Source organism: Hemicordylus capensis, chromosome 6 (genome assembly GCF_027244095.1).
Source record: "Hemicordylus capensis ecotype Gifberg chromosome 6, rHemCap1.1.pri, whole genome shotgun sequence".
NCBI classification, from domain to species: domain Eukaryota; kingdom Metazoa; phylum Chordata; class Lepidosauria; order Squamata; family Cordylidae; genus Hemicordylus; species Hemicordylus capensis.
In genome coordinates this window covers 80451372-80473746 of record NC_069662.1, presented here as the reverse complement: position 1 = coordinate 80473746, position 22375 = coordinate 80451372, and the positions used below count along the sequence as shown (strand labels likewise).

The following is a 22375-nucleotide window of genomic DNA, read 5'->3' as shown; positions in this document are numbered from 1 at the left end:
GAGGGAGGGAGAGGGGGAGAGAATAGTATCACTAATTTTATTATTGCTGGTTTTAAAATCCAACATGATTCAACAACATGTCTGGCAGCCCATTCAGAGCACAATAAACCTCCTGTTTTTGCAAGCTGTGTGGGGCTACAAAAATAGGGGATGCAAAGCATATTGCAGGCCATAATGCATATCTGCTGGGCTGCATTTGGCTTGGTGGGTCACAAGTTGTGCAAGCACAGGAGGTGCCAGAGGGGAGGCAGGCACCCCAACCCCTTGCCTGCCTGCCGCTGCTGGACCTCATGGCTTCTTGAAGAAAAGTATTTATCTGAATCCAAGACTAGATTTTTTCCAAGTTATTTAGTGTTAAGAATTAGGGGATCATCTGAAATTCAGAGTCCTCTTCCATCTATCTATCTATCTATCTATCTATCTATCTATCTATCTATCTATTCATGTTTACTTATTTATTATTTTATTATTTTACATTTCATATCCCACGGTTCCTCCAAGGAGACCAGAGCGGTGTACTACATACTTACGTTTCTCCTCACAACAACCCTGTGAAGTTGGTTAGGCTGAGAGAGAAGTGACTGGCCCAGAGTCACCCAGCAAGTCTCATGGCTGGATGGGGATTTGAACTTGGGTCTCCCCAGACCTAGTGCAGCACTCTAACCACTACACCACATTGGCTCTTTTAGGTAAATACAGTATAACCTGTATTTAATCTATTTTTTTAAGGGGGTCATCTTAAATTCAGAGTTGTCTTTGTTTCGGGTAAGTACAGTAAAGGCACTTTTCACATTCTCAGAATGCGTTTCTTCATTACCATCAATCTATATATAAGGAGCTGTTCCCCATGGGTTCACTTCTGTCTGTCATTGACATTACTGGTGTGGGGAAGGAATCCTTGAAGCTAGGAGGAATTTTGTCATGCTTTTTCTAAAAGCAACTGAAAAAAGAGGTGATAAGCCTGTTCACAGGCACATTTCTGCCGGGCAAATGAAACAGGCTTTGCATTATTATTCACTAGTCAGAAACAAACAGAAACTCTGCCAGCACATGGAGAATGAGATTAGAACTGAATCATAAAGTTTAAGTTAAAACTGCATTCTACACATACTTACAGAAAGTTAACGCTGTCAAAATACATATAACTTACTTCAGAGAAAATATCTTTAGAATGGGAATGTTAATTTGAAATATACCATCATTTCTCTTTCAGAGATCTAACATATAGGAGAAAGCATGCCAGCCTCTTCACCCAGAATGTACTTTGCCCCTGCTGTGTTCCCCCCTCTGCTTGTAATATTTTTTTCCTGATCCCACTATACTGTGCAGGCCTGGTTTAACATGCTCAATAAATTAGCTTTTTCTGAGTTACAGATATGCTCTACATTTAAGAGCACTTTGGAGGCAAATGCCTCAGCAAGCTGCTAAAAGTGTTAGAGGAAAAGTTCTGTTTCAGCTGCTAGTCCTAACTGCAAAAGACCTTGGCACTCTACAAAACCTCCTTTAAGAGCTACAATGGGAAGACAATTTTAAAGAATTGTGCATGTCATTTAGTGTTTATAGTGGGGTTTCTGTGTGTGCTGTGTTTGGCATAATCATGCACTGTGCATCTTTGAAGAAAAGTAGTCTGCTTCTGTTAGAACTGTTCTTAATCTGCCTCACAATTTAAAGCAATTGAAAATTGATGCTTTTGGACTACTCATTTCTCAATTTCCATAAATTGATTTTTTAAAAGAGCACAAGGATACTCTCTTTTCTCAAAGTTAAAATCCCCTGGATAATCCACTTGCCTTTATTCCTGTTGCAGAATGCACATATATATTTGGGTTCCTGCTGCTACAAAGCTTGGCCTTTGCCAGAGTCAAGATGAATTGTAATAAATCTCACAAGCCATGTACTGAGATGCAGGCCACACTGTTAATAACTTTGCCCTCAGTGATTTTCATAGAAGCGTACTATCCAATATCAGCCAAATTGAGCAAAAGGTTGTTTTGCCTGTAGTCAAGACTCACTTGTTGAATTGCCTCAGTTTCTCTGCTTCAAAAGTGTTATACCAAAGTGCTATAGCTGAAGAAAGGAATATAAAGTCTAGAATTGCAAATGGCATATGGAAAACATGCTCTCCTGCCAAATGGTGGATGGGATGAAGTTCCTTCATGTTCTTTCAAATGTGTTAAAGCCTGCACAACAGAATTAACAATTGAAGTATGTGCTGAATGCAACATGAGTAACACTGGCAATCACACCTCACTGCCTTTGTCCAAGTGGGAATTAGATAGATAGATAGATAGACAGATAGATAGATAGATACTTTATTTTAGTCATTGACCAGCATAAAATAAACAATATATAATAACATTCAATTAAATAATAAATTCTTTGCAAGTTTTACAAACAATGTAACAAAACTTGGCCACACTGCCAGAAACCGTTTCTTTAAAATTGGAGAGCAGGTAGTCTAAATAAAACTCGTCAGTGTGTCCAGGAAAATTCTTTAACGATGGGGAAATAAAATTTAAACGAATGTCATTGTAAAAAGTGCAGTAAAGAATCATGTGAGCAGTGGTTTCTATTTCACCTGAGCCGCATGGGCATAAGTGAGCTGAATATGGTAACTTTTTGAACTTCCCCTCTAGGACTGCAGTGGGGAGTGCATTCAGGCAAACGAGAGTCATGGCTCTCCTGAATTTTGCTATTAATAAGTTGTTTAAATATTCTGCAGACCTTGCATTTAGGGACTGACTGCCTATATGCAACCCCCTCGGCAGCTTTGCTAATTCATCTTGCAGTTCTGTATCGAAGACACACTGTTTAATAACCTGCGTGCCTTGGTCATATCCCATCCTAATGAGTTCTTCCTGGGGGAGACGATAAAATTGTAGCTTGGCTTTTAGCGCTACCTTCCATTTCGAGGTGTAGCTATCAACAAGTGTTAAGGGAGCCAAGCCCACTTGGGAGAAGATCAGCTTCAGCCAAAACATAATGATGCTCAGCCAATGTCTTGTTTCTAACTCCAAGTGGGAATTGTTTTTGTCATGTTATGCATTATATGCATACATTATATAAGATATATTTATGTATGCTATTTATTCCTAAAAATCCACAACATGAAAATCTATAATGGTCTGCTTGTTAGTGGTGAACGGGAGGATTTGGGGCAGTAACTCCTTCCCATGCCAGTGTTGCCCCTCCTGGCTATTCCAAACACACAAGCTTCTCCCCATAAAGTTACTGCATGTGAACTTTGCCACCTCGGAAGCAAATATATGACATTCCCACAACTGCACTCTGACACCTGTGGTTATACAGCAAGGAGAAACTGGCCCTCAGCCCATGCTCACAGCCAGTGTTCCCTCTATCAGGGATTCCCAAGTGTGGTTGACTACAATTCCCAGCATCCCCAGCTGCAATACCTTTTGCTTGGAGAGTATGGGCACTGTAGTCAACAATATCTGGGGAATCCCTGTTAGAGGGAACACTGCTAACAGCCATCCTCTACTTTGTGACATTAGGACATTTTTTATTCTTTATTTTTGGTGGGTCAGCCTTGGTATTAGAAACCATTGGTATTAGAATCCCTAGGTTCTAGGGTTCAGAATAGTGATCCTAAAATGTAGAGACCTGAACAACACTGGAAATGTGGGAACCAGCTTCTGCATGCAGTGGTGTAGAAAGGTGAGTCGCAGCCTCTGTTAAAAAAATAAACATCACACCACCACCACTACCACCCCTTTAAAAATGCAATTTTTAAAACTTACCCTTTAAAAGCATCATGTTGCATACTGCCGCCATGGCTTGTCTCCTGCTCTGCTGCTTCTTGTTTGCCTCCTTCACCTCCTCTCTTCTTCCTCCTACTGCCCCTGCTGCCCCTCGCCCCCACCATTTGCCTCCTTTGCTCCCACTCCTTGCCCCCACTGCTCAGTATCCAGCGTGTGCAGCACTAAGGAGTTCTGTCACCCCACTCCTCATTCAAGTGAAGAGACAGGTGGTTAAACTTCTTAGCGCTGCATAAGACGGATACAAAATGGAAGGTGCACATGCATCCTGATGCCTAATCAGGGTGCATGCGTGCTCTCTCTCTTTAAATTTCGAGTGTTTCGAGTGTCTTCAGCTCAAAATAAAACATATTTTAAATAAAGGGCCTCTTTCAAACTTGGAACAAAACAACACTGTTTCAATTTGAAGTGTTTCAACATTTTGAGCGCCATTTTGGAGGCCTGTTTTCCCCTTGCTCTTTGGTTTTCTGGCACTGGCTTCCGATTGGCATGCAATCTGCTTGCTTCTTGGCTGACTTGTTATCATATAGATCAAGTGTTGTCATAGGCAACTGTGCCCCTCTTGGCTGGGGGGAGGGAGGAGGGAGTTTCAAAATGTATTTAAAGGGGCTGGGAGGCAGAGAGAGACCTTATATGATCCTGTGAGGGTTTGGGAGAAAGGTTAAACATTTGTTAAAAATTGCCTTCTTACCCATGTCTTTTGTAATGCATTCTCCCAAACCATTAGGACTGGAGAAGTGCTTCAGTAACTAATTCCTTTCAAATAAGATCTTTGAAAACTATCCTTTGAAAAGTGTATTTACCACCTTCATTTCCTCTTCAAAAGACTCTTAAGATATGCCATGTCCTTTTGCATTAACAACAAGTAAGGCTTTCACAGAAGGTCAGCACGAAACCCAAGAGGACAGCAAGATTAATTGATCTTGTTGCAGTTTCTGGCAATTAAATTTGTCTATGAAATGCTAACATTTGTAGGTGAAGCAAAAGATAAATTGTGAACACGTTCATTAGGCTTTTGATGCAAACTAAATATACAAGGCAAGATGTTGCTTCAAAGTCCTTGTGGCATTCAGATTATTCAAATGAGTATGACCTGCCTGCTTAGCTGGACAGTTTGATTCCAGATACTACAAAAATATCTTCTGTGATTGCACTGTGCTCATCAAAACAAGATCTCCAGTATTAAGTGATGCCTGCCCCTAAAAGCAGAATGCAATTAAGAGAGAGTGGATAATTATAGATTAATAGAATATGAATGTCTCCTCATTTTTTAAGCTAAATGCCCCTGGTGGTGCAGTGGTAAAACTGTTGCCCTGTAACCAGAAGGGTACAAGTTCCATCCTGACCAGGGGCTCAAGGTTGACTCAGCCTTCCATCCTTCCGAGGTCGGTAAAATGAGTACCCAGAATGTTGGGGGCAATATGCTAAATCTTTGTAAACCGCTTAGAGAGCTCCGGCTATAGAGCGGTATATAAATGTAAGTGCTATTGCTATTGCTATTGCTATAAATCTGCATGATTAAGCGTGCACAACTTTAAATGACTTCGTTGCCTTAAATCCGTGGTTCCCAACCAGGGTTCCTCTAGATGTTGCTGAGCTACAACTCCCAATACCCCCAGCCACAATAAACTTAGCTGGGAATGATGGAAGTTGTAGTTCAGCAACATCTGGAGGAACCCTGATTGGGAACCACTGCCTTAAGGACTGACTTCTCCCACATTTATCTGCCTACTCGGTAAGGTCTGCTAGTGAGCTTTTAACTTCCCTTCTCCATATCCCATCATAAATGGAAGTTCTTTGGGTAAGTAATTGTGAGCAGGCATTGCTGGTCATAATCCTCCCACTCTGGAACTGCCTCTCACAGGAGACACGTACAGCATCCTCCTTGCTTGCTTTGAGATACCTGTTGGAAGACCTGGCTGTTTTTACAAGCCTTTTACAAGTTAGATGTCCTTTTATCAATTATATGTGCAATTCTTTGTGCATTCTCCTATACTTACTCACTCACATACTGTGTAGCGGAATGCCAGTGGGCAAGAGAGGTGCCTGCACTCCAGTGAGGTTCTCCAAAAGATGTCAGCACTGCTATGGAGGTCGGCTGCTCTGTGCCTATTAAGCATTGTGACGCTGCTTCTGTCATTCCCAGGGGAAGTAGCATCACAACTGTGATTGCACAATGCTTAGTAGGCATGCAGCAGCTCACCTCTTCAGCAGTGCAAATGTGCTTTGGAGAGCCTCGCAGCAGTGCAGGCACCTATCTTGCCCACTGGCATTCCCCTAAGTAGTATACGAGTGTCTGTTTTTAAGCTACCTTTTGATTTTGCTGCATACTAGTTTGATTGCAGAGTTTAATGATATTGCTATTGATTTGCTGATCGATGTAAGCCACCTTGAAACTTTGGGAAAGGGCAGGGTAGGATATTTTAAATAAAGACATAAAATTAGTGCCTTCTGTCAACCCAGATGTGTTTGTGAACATTAGTCAAAGCAGAGTAGGTGATCATCCTGTGCATGCAAAGGGATAACTCCGCCCCCCCTACTGAAAAGTGAAATAAGGTACTGGGAAATGTACAAGATGTACGATGTGAAGTAAGATGTAGCCAGGCTAAGGGAGATCATTACAGGCTTATTCCACAAAACTCAATTTGCTGGAGAACTGTATATCTTTCCTAGAAAATATATGTGTTATTCTTCCTATGCTATGCATTGATTTTGTATTTGTATTAATTATTTGTTAGCTACCTTAGAATGCTACAGACAAAAGGCAGGATATACAGTAAATGTTTTAGATAAATACAGGTATGATTTATATGCATCTTAACACATGGGTGTGCACATCCATTCATTAAAAAGTTAATGGTTTCAGCTTTTATTCACACATCATTTTTAATAATAATAATAATGATAATAATAATAATGATAATAATAATAATAATAATAATAATCACTGCTAAACACTGTCTGTATATTCAGTAGCGATATAGCAATGGAGTTTGGACTAGACAAGTGTGCTGCATTAATAATGAAAAGAGGAAAAATGACAAAAACAGAAGGAATAGAACTACCCAATGGAAGCAAGATCAAGAACCTGGAAGAGAAAGAACATTACAAATACTTGGGCATTCTCCAGGCTGATAACATCGCACACACTGAAGTTAAAAGAAAAATTGGAAGTGAATACATCAGGAGAGTTAGAAAAATCCTCAAGTCCAAACTCAATGGCGGGAACACCATAAAAGCCATAAACACTTGGGCTATACCTGTTATCAGATACACTGCAGGAATAATAGACTGGGCCCAGACAGAGCTAGAGACGCTAGATCATAAGACCAGGAAAATAATGACCATCAATCATGCTCTGCACCCCTGCAGTGATGTAGATAGGCTATACCTCCCTCGCAGCTCAGGTGGAAGAGGAATGCTGCAAGTCCATCAAACAGTAGAGGAGGAGAAAAGAGGCCTTGCAGAATATATCAAGGACAGTGAAGAAGATGCACTTCAAATGGTCAATAAGGAGAAACTATCCAACACCAATGAAACAAAGCAGGCCTACAAGAAAGAACAAGTCAAGAACCGAGAAGAAAAATGGAGAAATAAGCCCCTGCATGGTCAATATTTGCACAATATAAGTGGAAAATCAGACATCACCAAGTCCTGGCAATGGCTTAAGAATGGCAGCTTGAAGAAAGAAACTGAGGGTTTAATACTGGAACATAACACAGGAACAGGCACTAAGAACAAATGCAATAAGAGCAAAAGTCGAAAAGTCAACCACAAACAGCAAGTGCCGCCTTTGTAAAGAAGCAGATGAAACAGTGGACCACCTAATCAGCTGTTGTAAAAAGATCGCACAGACTGACTACAAACAAAGGCATGACAAGGTAGCAGGGATGATGCACTGGAACATCTGCAAAAAATACAAGCTACCTGTAGCCAAAAATTGGTGGAACCATAAAATTGAAAAAGTTGAAGAAAATGAAGATGTAAAAATATTATGGGACTTCCGACTACAAACAGACAAACATCTGCCACACAATACACCAGATATAACTGTAGTTGAGAAGAAAGAAAAACAAGTCAAAATAATCGACATAGCAATACCAGGGGATAGCAGAATAGAAGAAAAAGAAATAGAAAAAATCACCAAATACAAAGATCTACAAATTGAAATTGAAAGGCTGTGGCAGAAAAAGTCCAAAATAATCCCAGTGGTAATTGGCGCCCTGGGTGCAGTTCCAAAAGACCTTGAAGAGCACCTCAACACCATAGGGGCCACAGAAATCACCATCAGCCAATTACAAAAAGCAACTTTACTAGGAACAGCCTATATTCTGCGACAATATTTATAACAACAGCAACAACATTGACAATAAAACTCAGCCATCCCAGGTCCTTGGGAAGGACTCGATGTCTGGATAAGAAAAACCAGTCAATAACACCTGTCTGACTGTGCAAACAAGAGATAAAAATAATTTTAAAAGAGCCAGCGTGGTGTATTGGCTAGAGTGCTGGACTAAGACCGGGGAGACCTGAGTTCAAATCCCCATTCAGCCATGATACTAACTGGGTGACTTTGGGCTAATCACTTCTCTCTCAGCCTAACCTACTTCACAGGGTTGTTGTGAGGAGAAACCCAAGTATGTAGTACACTGCTCTGGGCTCCTTGGAGGAAGAGCAGGAAATAAAATGTAAAAATAAATAAATAAAATAAAATAATCTACTTTCCTAACTTCAGATATCTCTGGGTGATGTCATTCAAGGTCTGAGCAATATCATTCTACCCTGCACTTCATTTTGAATGGATATATTCAAATGGCTATATTCAAATGGCTATTTTTGAATGGCCAGGGTTTTTAATTTCTTGTAAAAGTGTTTAACTTGCTGTAACCTGGTTTCTCAGGGTTTTAAAACTGTTTTGAATGTTTTAGCTGTTAATTGTTTTATGGTGTTTTATAGTTTCCATTTTTAATTGTTTTGTTTTAATGTAAACTACTCTGAGCCCCCCCCCCTTTTTGAAAGGTGGTATAGAGAGCGAATGAATGAATGAATGAATGAATGAATGAATGATTTATGCCTATTAGAAAATTCTGGTCCACGTGCATGGATGAGAGTCAGTCTGGCATAGTGGACAGAGTATGTGAATTGGACCAGAGAGACCTGGGCTCATGAAATTTACTGGGTGGTTTGGGGCAAACCACAAGCATTCAGCCTAACCTACCTCACAAGATTATTCTGAGGATAAAATGAGATTTTTCTATATCTGAGATAACAATCAGATATCAGCACATCTGAAACTGACACCTGTTATTATTTATTTAGTAAGGAGAAACAGGTCCTCAGTCCATGCTCACAGGCATCTTCTCATTTGTTACACTAGTACTGTGCTAGCTCAAGACCTCTGTGCAATGGAGGCAGGACACCAAATACTGCCCCTTTGCAGGCACCCTACTCCCCCTCTTCTCCCCTTCATAATTATAATTATAATTATAATTATTATTTACATTTTATATCCCGCTCTTCCTCCACGGAGTCCAGAGCGGTGTACTACATACTTAAGTTTCTCCTCACAACAACCCTGTGAAGTAGGTTAGGCTGAGAGAGAAGTGACTGGCCCAGAGTCACCCAGCAAGTCTCATGGCTGAATGGGGATTTGAACTTGGGTCTCTCCGGTTCTAGTCCAGCACTCTAACCACTATACCATGCTAGCTTTTTGCAGCAAGGGCAGCAAGATATCTTGCTTCCTTGCTAGTGTCCCAATAATCTGCTTTCTAAGGCAACTGCTTCACCTTGCCTCATGAAAGGGCTGCCCCTGCATCTGCACATTTTCTGTGGCTCAGCCTTGGAAGGGATGTGCAGAACATGCCAAGCTTGGAATGCTCCGAATAGAAACAGGCAGTTTTGAGTGTTCTGATCTCAAAACAGAATACCCTTCAAATGAAGGGCCTGTTTCAAGCTCAGAACAGAATGATCCTATTCCGAATCATTTCGAGTGTGCCAAGTGGTGCCAGGGTCAGTGATGGGAGTGGGGGTGGGTGGGAGGTACCTTAAACAGTCATTACCTGCTTACCACTCACACCTGTGGCACCCTGCCTGGCATCTTGCACTGAGGCTGCCCCATCAGGGTTGCTCTTCTGGCCTCTGTGCATGCACAGCAGCCATTTGCATGCATGCAAATAGCTGCCACATATGCACAGAGGCCAGAAGAGTGCTGTAGATGGGGCAGCCTCAGTGTGAGGTGCCGGGTGGGGCGCCACTGCTCACGGGGGCTCTCAGGTGCGAGAATTCAAAACCCAAGCTCGTTCTGTTGGAACAACCGGCTTGACCAGTTCTGATGGAGCATTTTGGGGATTTGTGTTGGGTTTCAACAGGCCACAGCTTCATTAAAGGAACCTGATCCAACATGCAGTCTGTTAAGACCTGTGCAGACGTGGTAGTTCTAACATTTCTTATGGAGATGCCCAGAGAGACTGCCAAGCATAGCCAACCAGAATGCGTCACCATCACAACTCAGGTCATTCTGTCCTGAGTGGATGAATTTTCACTTTTAGTGGAGGCAGCTATGGCAGACACTTTCAACTCTGTTGGCCATCATTATAGACAACAGTTCTACTTATTAGCTGCTCCAACCTTGTGTATTCTGCCATGTCTGCCTAGATGGCATTTCCCCATCCTCTTCCTAGTGCTGGTATTATTTTTCACACATTCACTGATCCTTCTGCCACAGATGTGACAACAGATAAAAACAACTACTGTATGTAGTCTATTGCCAGATTTATCCAGTTGCAAGAAATTCATCTTAGCATGAACATCTCACCTGGGTGAAGAACACCCCAGAGAAGGCAAAAGCATGTTGACTCAACAGCTAACTGGGAATCACAAATTCCTTTCAAGTCCCATAAAAAAGCAATCACCCCAGACCCTAGTGTGTTTCTTTGCTCCAGTACATCTGGGTGGATTATGCTTGATTGACTTGACTGACCCTTTTTTTTAAAGCATTCCTTTTATAGACCCCATTCCTTGAAATCTTGTGAGACTGCAGGTGAAATCTGGAATTTCACAAGACTTTGAGCAAAACTTGATCCAATCCCTTGAGCTCAAAAGACTTGATCCAATCCCTTTACTTGCTGTTGTAAGGCAGACCCAAGTGCCTCTGCCCCTAGAAACCTCCTCCTTTGCAGTCTTAACAAATAGCTTCACCCCCTTTTAAATACAAGAAGAAGATTAATTTTTCTACCAGTAGATATTAGGGCTGTGCACTGAACTGGGCTGGTAACTGGACTTGATTCAATGCAAGCCCTATTGCAGAGGTTCAAAACCTTATAAAACAAGGGTACCCTTTCTGTTGCAAACCTTCAATTCACATACACCCTAAAGATTTGTGTGTGTGTGTATAGACAGACAGGCAGACAGACAGAGAGACAGACACACAGGTTACAGTGATGAGACAGGCTACTCCAGTCACTGGCTTACATCCAGTAAGTTACTCATCAGAACTCCCATTGAAATTAATGGGACAAGTTTACTTGTCCCATTAATTTCAACGGGAGTACTCATTGCTAGTTTTCTGAAGCCTGTCTGAAGGGGCACACAGAACTTTAGCACATTGCCAGCCAATCAGGAGCAGGAAAGAAGATCTTCATCCTCCCTCCCTTTCTGCAGCAGGCACATTGCTGAGGACTTGTCAGGTTCGAGCTGGCAATCCACAGAAGGTGAACAAATATTGCAGCAGCAGCAAGGAGAGACAGGAGGGCTCTGAGTACACCCTGGGGGCTCTTCAAACACACTTTAGGAAACTAGTATCCCCTACTGGAGACTCCTTACTTATTGCATCCAATACAAGGGTATCCAATAAACCCTGTATCAGACTGGATTGAACTGGATTCTGCTTTCCTCCCTGGCAGCTGCCCCATAATGCTCTGTGGAAGAAAGCAGTATCATGATACCATATTATTAGACTGATCTGATGTGGGCACTCTCCACTGCATCAGTTAACTGATGCACTTGATCTGGATTGTACTGGATCTATTCCGATCTTGCTGGCAATATAAGGTTCTTTCCAGCTCTTATTGATATGTCAGATATATCTGCAATTGAACTGCAACTCCTGTCATTATTCAATCATGACAAAAAGGGCACTCAACTAGGAATATGTACAAATGCCTTGAGAAATGTTGGCTGTTTTACAGAAACTTGTTTGATTTCTCTGGAAAATTTTAAGATATTTTGCCTTAGGAGGAATCCTAAGTTTACTTTGAATTTTCATTACCCCCCACCCCCAACATCTTGGAGCTGACCCTATACTCAGTCCATGCTCAGATGCATTATCTCTTTTATTACTTCTTCACATTTTCCAGGGCATGGCCCTAGCATTAAAAAATAGATACTGGGTTTAAATCATGGTGAGCTCATATTAAGCTCTGTGACTAACCTACATGACATTTGAATGACCCATGATTTAAAAATTTAAGGGAGATCCTTAAAATCTATTTAGCATATTAGGAGAGGGACTTCAGAGTTACTTCTGCCTCCCTAAATATATGTTTGTCTTTGTGTTATGTAAAGAGATCTGAAAATGTGGCATTCTTATGACTTTCAAATGCAGCAGTCAGAAAAATGTCATACAATAATGTTTTACAATAAGATTATTTTGGGTATTTTAAAAGAAACATTTGTCATGATTAGTCTTTTAGGTTTCAAATTACACTCTGTGGGGTATGATGCCCAAATGCAAAAAAAAGAAAGGAAAGGAAAGGAAAGAAAAAGAAAAGAAAGGGGAAAAAACAGAGGAAAAGAAAAGAAAAGAAAAAGAAAAAGTGAGATTTGGAGTGAATTTCACAGATCCTCCCAAGGTGAAACATCTGATAATTTTCAAGGGAAGTCAAATATGTTTCTGTGAGAAGTGAAATTTCTCAGGAGATTTTCTGCACATCCCTGGGGATAGTTCCAAAATTTCAGAACAAGATTTGAAGCAAAATCACTGCTGTCTCAAGGTGAAATATCTGAGAATTTTCAAGGGAAGCCAAATTATTTAAGACAAGTGGAATTTCTCACGAAGTTTCTACAAATCCCTAGTATGGTTGTCAAATTGGGAGAGATCCTCCAGTTAAATTAGTTGGGCTTTGGAGCTTCCATTAATGAAAAAAACATAGTTCATAACTTAGATTCAGCTGCAGATCATAAACAAATGGAAACCAGCTTCTGCATGTGTATCTTGAGATGAATACAGAATCCTGTATGCAAATAGCTGCTGTATATGCAGTTCCATACCTGATCCAGGCCCTGGGGCTTTGTGTGCTTACTCGCGGCTAAAGAATCCGAATAGCCCTGATGAGCATTTTAGAACAGGGAATTGGGGGCTGGATTTACTCCCCTACTTGCTCTTATATTCTGTGCCAAACAGCTGATCAGTGCTATTCAGAACCTGAACTGAAACTATTGCTATTGACATAAAGCAGAGAGTTGCTTTGAGCACATGGACTTGAACGGCAGACCCTTGAGTTTCAAAAGTATTTGTAATGCAGGACTGGGGCCTGCTTAAAAATTACTTCCTCACTTGGCATGCACAGCAAGTTGTGCCATTCTGGGCTGTGCCTTTTCTAGCTCGGAGGTTTTATCCTTTTCAAAGTATTTGGGACAATTTTCTGACACCCTCGCTCCCAACGCAGATAAATGGATGTTTTAAAAGTGGATGTGTGCATAACACTGAAATTAGCACTCATTAGAAATAATACAGTAGGCTTTTTCTGTTTTGGAGGGCCAGCTTTTGCTGCAGCTTTCAAAAAGATTACAACAGGTTTCTAATTGCCTTTTCCCCCCGGCAGGGGAGATTTTTAGATATGAGCAGAACACAAAGCAAAGATAATAACAGTTGCTATAGTGTTATTTGGATGATTAAAGGGTAGCATGAAATAATTAGACCCTACTTTGTGCTTGTGCATCCTTCAGAGAAAGCTAATGAACATTTTGAAGCAGTTCAATATTGCTATTATTGTAATCCCTTCAGCAGCCTGTAATGCCCAGAATATGTATATGCAACCTCATTATCTGTGCTGCCTACATGGGCCAATTTCAGTCCCACCATAAACGTTATGGAACCTCCATAAATGGATAAAGCACAGTGTAGGGATTAGACCTTTCTGATGTAAACATCTTAACATTTCTCATGGCTTCATCTTAAGGTTGTTTTATTCCATTGGTTCAAAGTGGTACTTTAACTGGATTTAGTGATACACAGAGCAGCTTTAAACAGCCTCTGCAAAGGAAGAGTTGGTTCTTGAGAATGAAAACAAGATGCTGATATTAAACAAACACATAAATGTGCTTTTCTTGCTGTATTAACAGAAATATATCCTTTAAAATGAAAAGTCAGGGTGAATTTCTCTGTGTCCATTTCAATCTCACTCAACCTGAACCTAATTTCTTTTCTAACACCTTAATATACTGAGGATTAAATGGAACTAACAAAATGCCAGTTGTTAACAGGTTATCTGTGGGTGGAATAGCCACCTAATGGTGCACCTAATGGGAAATAACTTGACTAGCAAGCCAGAGGTTGCCGGTTTGAATCCCCACTGGTATGTTTCCCAGACTATCGGAAACACCTATATCGGGAAGCTGCGATATGGGAAGATACGGAAAAGCATAATCTCATACTGCGTGGGAGATGGCAATGGTAAACCCCTCCTGTATTCTACCAAAGACAACCACAGGCCTCTGTGGTTGCCTGGAGTCGACATCGACTCGACAGCACACTTTACCTTTACTTGTGTGTGTAGGGAGGGAATGTATATGTAAGGACTCCTGGATCATATTATGCATCTCTGCACATAGAAACACTTTATAACCCTTGAAGAGATTCTTATCACAGAGGACAGAGTGACCCAGTGTCACAGGTGATCATGCCAGCCCACCTAGGAGAATAGGTGAGACAAGTGCTTCTGACTGCCTTGGCAGGCCCAAAGGTGCACCTAGGTAATTTTGGAGCCTGGACCTAAGGGCCTTTCAGGCCCTCCTCTGCCCCCATGCAGGCAGGCAAAGCAGGCCCAGCCACACCCAGCCCAGATGCACCCAGCCCTATGAACCCTCACCCCCACAACAGGTGGGCTGGCTGCATGGGCTGTAAGATCAGAGGATGGGTGGGCTGGTGCCTGGCAGTAGCTCAGTGCAGGCCAGCAGCTCAGCCACCACCTGCAGGACAATTGGGGGCTCCCGGGTGATGGAGGACTGGACTATAGGCTGGAAGTCCGGTCCAAAGAGCACTACTGGTAGGCCTGCCATGGTCCTGCCAGCTGCTACCACCACCTTCCTCCACCACCTCCATCTCTCCAATCCATCCCGCTCTGTCTTTTTAAAAGACAGAGAGCAGTGTGGAGTGGCAGGAAATGTTTCTGATTCACGTCCTGCTTCTTTGCACCATGAGATCTCATCCTAACCCCTGTTTAATTTCACCATTTGAAGGATGAAGTCAACCTCAAATTCATTGATTTGCCTCAAGACAAACAATTTGTGCTTCAATGTGAGTGTCCTGATGGATGTGATTTAATACATTTTTAACGAAGACTTTTTAAATCTGCTTCACTGTTTTCTTTCCCAGATCTATAATCCCCCTTCAACTATTATCTTTGGAAGTGTTATGTGTTTTCTTCAATTTACCCATTGCCAGAAAGGTTAAGGGTAAATCAAGCTTTTAATAAGGAAAAACAATTTACAGTCAAAAGTTTTGGGTGGCAAACCATTTCAAGCATGGGAGTTCAAGATAACATGATTCTCAAAGAAAGCCCATCATGCAAGTGGCCCTGAGATGTTTAATTAAAACATTTATAATAATTTTACAAAAACACTTCAGGATATCATATAACAAGAGAGGAAATCATTAACATAAATAAAGCTTTGAAGAACCTTGAGATCTTTTAAATAGATTATCCTAGGGTCTCCAAGGACTCCAGCATAATATAAACGTTTATTTATGTGGTGAACACCTTGGTTGAATTGGGACCAGTACTGAGAGCCCAGAGGGCTAAGCTTAGGCCTGTATCTGGGATTGGCATTTTGCAAGAAACTGGAGTGTGAACTTTGGCTCTGCTGAGCCAAAGTAACTGAATGGAATTGTTTATTCTGTATTCAAGGCTTGACAAGAAGGGGAAAGACTCATCCCCCTCCCCGCCCTGCTCTGAAACTTATTTATGCATTGTGCTATGCCAAGGGTAATCATGAGACCTAGCTTGAAATTTGAAAATGTTGAGAGTAATCATATTTAGAAGGTCTTAGGAAGCAACACATAGATATCAGTACCTACATATTTTAGGGGTACATTATATGCACACAGTTAATTGCTGAAACTCTTTGCATGTTATCTTTTAACACTTTTCTTGGGACCAAAAAGGTGCCAAGTTAGCATTAGGCTGACCACAAACCTGTCAATCTGGGCAGAGACAGGAATGTTTTCAGAACATCAAAAGGGAAACAGCTCCATCTGATTCAGTAAACAAGTGCCGGATAGGAGCCCCCCCCCCAATAAATGGCAGACTCCTTGACCAAATATGGTAAGAGAGTTCTGGGGGAAACCAGAGTTGCTGATATTAGACTGGAGACACAGAGAGAAATGATATGACTGTTCTGATATGAGATATGGGTAATGGGCCTGGAAAAAGGTATAAAAAGGGCCACACACACACACACACACACACAGGGTTGGACAGGGAGGAAGAGATGGAAGTAGGGCGGTCTCTCCACTCAACCTGCCCACCAGCACCCAGTAAGGGAGAAAAAGGGAAGGCATGCTCTCACTCCATGGGAAGAGTAGCATGTAGCCCCATCCTGTGAAGGCAACTTGTGCTTAACAGGTTGCTGAAGTTGCTCCGTCTCTAAGATCAGAGGGACTTCCATTTCTGCATATCTGATTACTCTGCCAAGCCACCCAGACAGGTGGAAGCCTCTCTGTGCACTCAGGCTCCCCATTCCCCAGGATTTGAAGGAGTTAATCAGAAGTAGTGTGATGGTTTCTATATCCACTGCCACAATTTATCTTCAATAATCCTCTCCTATAATATCTATTGCCCTTGATAGCGGGAGACTGCTTCAGAATACATGGGGTGTTACTCCAATAAAATCCAAATGTTTTTAAAATACAAAGGATTTATTGCTTCACAAACAAAACAAAACAAAACAAAAGTTGATCACCTTCCAAGAAATACAAAGTTCAAAACACAAACAGTTACAGTTTACTATCTTACAGAACCAGTTTGAGCAGTTCAGTCCAAATCAAGACCAAATTTGGACCGGACCGCGATCCGCAAATTGGTTCAGTCAAATCACCTGGCTGGTCTGGTCCATCCGACTGAATTGGCTTGAACTGGTTTGCTGGATCAAGCATCTATAAAGGGAAATCTGGTGAGGTTTCCCCTTTCCTTCCAAAGGTAATAAAAGGTGGGTGGGGCGAGAGAGGCGCCTTTAAAACAGAAAGAGAATATGCTTACCGGCATCCGTATGCTTTCTGTGGCGGTGGCAACATGCAAATGGCCTCCACGCATACCACACATCCACTGAGGCCGTTTGTGTGCCGCCACTGCTGAGAGGGTGTGGGGAGCAATGCGCAGGCCTGCCAGTAAGTGCCTTCTCTTTCAGTTTTAAAGGCGCTTCTCTCTCATCGCTCCCCTGCCACCTTTTATTCCCTTTGGAAGCAAAGGGGAATCTTCACCGGATTCCCCTTTACAGGCTCTTGAACCAGTGAACTGGCCCACGGACTAACTGGGTTTGTTCTGGTTAGATCTCAGATTGGACCCCTTTTGCCAGGACCAGTCTGGTCTGTGACTGAACTGGTCAAACCGGTCTGGTTCACTGTGGACTGGTTTGATTGCGGACCAGTTTGGCGTATCCCTACAACCCAAGACCCTTTCCTGCCAGCCTCTTCCTTGGCAGTTAATTTCCAACTGACCCTATTTCCTAGGTTCTGAGATCCATGGAACTCTGTCAATTCCAGTATGTAGCAACAGTTGCCATGTTTACATCACTAACCCCCAGACCAAGCAACATTTAAAACATCAACAATTGTTATCCAGTGAGTTCTTCACAAGCAGCATCATTAAAGCAGAAGAATAGTAATTAGGCATGTGCAAAATGTTTCATGCTCGAAATGGGCTATCTTAAGTGTTTTGAGCTTGAAACAGAGCACCCTAAAAATAAACGGACTGTTTCAAGCTCAAACCAGAACAACCCCTTTCTATCAGAATGTTGCAAATGTTTTGAGCGCCATTTGGAAGGCCTGTGTTTCTCTTGCTGATTGTTTTTCTGGTACTGGCTTCCGATTGGCTTATGATCTCCTTGCTTCTTGGTTGGCTTATCATCCAGATCAAGTGTTGTCATGGGCAACTGTGCTCCCCTTGTCCAGGAGGGAGGGAGGGGGAAACACAAAAGGATGGAATTTCAAATTCAAAATGTATTCAAAGGGTCTGGGAGGCAGAGAAAGCCCTTATATAGGGTTGTGGGAACCAGCTCAACCTCGAGCTGGTTCAGCATTGAACTGATCCGGCTCAAGGGCATAGCCTCAAGTTGGACCAGCGATTCAGCTCAAGGTTGATTCGAACCCGCTGGCCGGCTTGGAGGTTCAAATGTAAAAAGGACTCCTTGCCTCTGGGGGATGCTGCCATAGACACAGGAAGTGTCTCCAGTGGTTCATTCTCTCCCCAACGGCCTCTGGTCTCAAAACTGCTTGATTCAGGTGATTTTGGCCTGTTCTGAGCCTCTGTATACTGTTGGCCATTTTGGAGGCTGCCATGCATGTTCAACAGCCATCTGCATGGCCTAGAATGAACAATGATACAGTTGCAGGGGAGCAACAGCAGAAAGAGGGCATGCCTTCATCTCTTGCCTGTGGTAGAGATGAATTTGAATCAGGCATGAGAGGCATCTGGTGGGCCACTGTTGCTGGACTAGATGGATGGATGCTTGTCTAGACGGGCCTTGGGCCTGATCCAGCAGGGCTGTTCTTTTATTACCACCTGCTGCACCACATCTTAGCATGCCTACTTCATCTCTTTATCCTCCTTCAAAGAGGAAGAGGAAAGCACAGAGATGCTGCCAATGGCACACTACCCTGTAATCTCCTGAAGCTGAGCAGCCTTGTAGCAATAGCAGCAAGCAGCAAACAGCTACAGCAGGAACTGGGTTATTCTGCCAACCACCATGGAACTAGGTGCCAAGAGGATTTGCTGCACCTGCTGTGAAGCTTGTACACCTTGACTCTCCCAGGAGGACCATTTGGCCCCTGGAACTGGTGGTTCCTTCTTTCAGCAAAGAAGGCAAAACAAGCCAGTTAATCCTTTTCTTTTCTCCACAAATTTAATCAATTTTAGGAAGAATTCCAAACAGACTCTTTCTTTCTTAGTGTTTTATGCTAATTTCCTTTGTTTAATGTAGTGCTTTATTTATATTTCATATCCTAGAATACTCTGAGGTTTCTCCAATATATTCTGAAACAAATATTTCCAGAAGGCACTAAGAAGATTAACCCCATTTATCTCTGCCTATATTTCTATTCCAAGCTTTTAAGAATGAACTCAGTGCCTTCTTCATGTAGAATCACAGGCTTGCACAACTTGGAATTCACCAAAGTGAACATAGCCAAGCAACCATGTATAGAAGGCCAGCAAGGGACCAATACATATCTTGTTTCCACAGCCTACATGAAACAGAAAACTGAGCAGTGTTGTCAAACACCTAGCAGGCCACAGTTCATGGTTTCTAGATATGACTGGCTTGGTAGGATGTGAGGTCTGTTTTGGATGAAAATAAGGAGAAGCAAGGAGAAGATGCAATGGCCATGAAGGATAACGGATATCAGGCATAGACATTTAGTCTAAATATTACCCAAAATTAAAGGATATGAAGTGGCAGACTGGCACCCCAGTCTTAAATATTTTGCACTAAAATATCTACCTGTAATCCGAGGACAGCATTCTTGCTCTACCAGGATACCTTATTTATTTATTTATTTATTTATTTATTTATTTATTTATTTGATTTCTATACCGCCCTTCCAAAAATGGGCCCTGAGCTATTTTTGGAAGGGCGGTATAGAAATCGAATACATAAATAAATAAATAAGGTATCCTGGTATAGCAAGAGAAATAACAAATAAATAAGATAAACAAAATGGATCCCTGTCCCCAAATGGCTCACAATCTAAAAAGAAACGTAAGACAAACACCAGCAACAGTCACTGAAAGTACTGTGCTGGAGGTGGATAGGGCCAGTTAAATAAAGAGAATCACCACATTAAAAGGTGCCTCTTCTTGTTGGAATACTGTTGAATATATTCTATATCTACATAATACATACATCTACATAATACATATGTATATATACATATATTCTTGTTGGAATACTGTTGAAATACACATTTTTCTCTGGTGCACTTAGGCACTATCAATAAATAATTGTACAACTTGGATCATTTTACATGTAGCCTGGTAAGACTTTGCCATCTAATGGTAAGCAAAGAAAACTGTTTGCTTTTTGGGGACTTGCTTTTTGCCCCTCACATATAACTAGAACCGGGGTCATCCCATGAAATTGATTGCCAGGAAATTTAGGACCAACAAATTTAGGCCTCATAAGAAAGGTGCTATAGGCCCCTGATCATCTTGGTTGCCCTCTTCTGTACCTTCTCCAGTTCAATGTCCTTTTTGAATTGATCAAGCTGAATAAGGGGTCCAGCTCACCTTTCTGTTGGTTGCCCAAGTTTACACCCAAAGCCGAAGCCATACGGGCCACATAGGCTGTGTTAGCTTAGAAAAAAGACAACTGCGGGGAGACCTGATAGAGGTCTATAAAACCATGCATGGTGTGGAGAGAGAGAAATTCTTTTCCCTCTCACACAACACTAGAACCAGGGGTCACTCCATGAAATTGATTGCCAGGAGGTCTAGGACCAACCAACGGAAGTACTTTTCCACACAACGCATAATCAACTTGTGGAATTCTCTGCCACAAGATGTGGTGGCAGCCAACAACCTGGATGGCTTTAAGAGGGGTTTGGATAATTTCATGGAGGAGAGGTCTATTGGAGGGCTATAGGCCACCTCCAGCCTCAAGCAGAGGATGCAGGGGAGTATCAGCAGGAGAGAGGTCATGCCCTCAACTCCTGCCTGTGGCTTCCAGCAGCATCTGGTGGGCCACTGTGTGAAATAGGATGCTGGACTAGATGGGCCTTGGGCCTGATCCAGCAGGGCTGTTCTTATATCCTTATGTTTCCTTTCTGCCTCATGTGCATGGTCCCATCTCCTCATCTGGACAATTACTCTTGGAACTTCTGAGGAAGATCTTTTGAAGATCATTCATTGACAGTCCAACAATGGCACTAATTGTTGCCAAGGGATATGAAATATCACAAAGGGAAATCTCTAGGAGGTCATGATAGCCTGAAAAAGCATCAGATTAGCAGGAAGAATAGAACTGAGCCATTAGTTTAACTGAGGCATTACTTTAACTTATTAAACATTGTTTGTGTATCCTGATAGATTCAGAGTATGAAAAGATTGTCCTGTAAATCATGTTGTTTACATAATCTAGATCCAGAGATTTGTACATGGGATGGGGCTTGTGTCAAAGTTTAAAAGGATCTGACATTGGCAGAAGGGTTACATAATTCATTTTGGTTGCCAACTTTTCTTTTGTTCCCACAGAATAGTTGTATCTTAGCTGAAATCAAGGACATTAGCAAAGAGAGCCAAGATAAAATTCATAATAGAAAACCCCTCTCCCCTGTTTCAAATTTATCTTTCTCCATTATTAGGTACTAAAGCAGTATCTATCTCCATTCTCATAATATTATGTAGATACATCAAGCTATGTAATTGTAATTGGGAGACACAGTGAAACATTGTGACTAAAGGTTCCTAATTATTATGGATATGTAAGATTACAGCTAAAGGTACAGTTTTGCTCCTGTTCTTTTTTGTTTGTTTGTATGGCAAAGCATAGCCTGGTAAATTAATTTGCAATGTCAGAGAGAGATTTAAGAGGTGGGTGGAAATTTCTACAGCTTGCTGTTTCCAAAGATTACCTAATGTCACAAGTGAGAAAGGAAGGGGTGGATGAGGATTCTGCAATTTATTATTTATTTATTACATATCTATACCACCTCATCCAAAGACTCTGGGCAGTGCACAACAGGTAAAATACTACAACAAACAGCTTTAAAAACAAACATGTTAAAACAATATAAAAACAAATCTGAAACAATTCAGAGCCATTTAAAACCAATTAAAAATACTTAAAAGCAATTTTAAAACCTTGGAAGGCCAGGCCAAACAAGTAAGAGCTTAGGGCTCTCTTGAAGGCCAACAATGAGCCCAAACTAAGGATATGTGCTGGGAGTGCATTCCATAGGCCAGGAGCAGCTACAGAGAAGGCCCAGTTCTGGGTCGCCACCAGACGTGCCGGTGGTAACTGGAGATGGACCTCTCCGAGCTATGCCATTCTGAATTTTACTCTTCATACTCACACATTTCAGGTACTAATTCTTAAAAATATATGTTGCTGAATCTGTTATGAAGGACAGTGCTATAGAAATCAAGAAATAAATGAGATGTGGGCATGAA

The 22375-nt window shown here is 41.8% G+C and overlaps 1 protein-coding gene across 1 annotated transcript; it reads left to right on the top strand.

The window, feature by feature from the left end:
- The first annotated feature begins 581 nt into the window (after positions 1-581).
- On the top strand, positions 582-21321 carry LOC128331351 (uncharacterized). Its single transcript, XM_053264692.1, has 3 exons — positions 582-689; positions 6750-7504; positions 21293-21321. Exons 2-3 carry the CDS (start codon positions 6763-6765, stop codon positions 21319-21321), a joined length of 771 nt encoding a protein of 256 aa, XP_053120667.1. The 5' UTR covers positions 582-689; positions 6750-6762.
- Positions 21322-22375: the final 1054 nt, after the last annotated feature.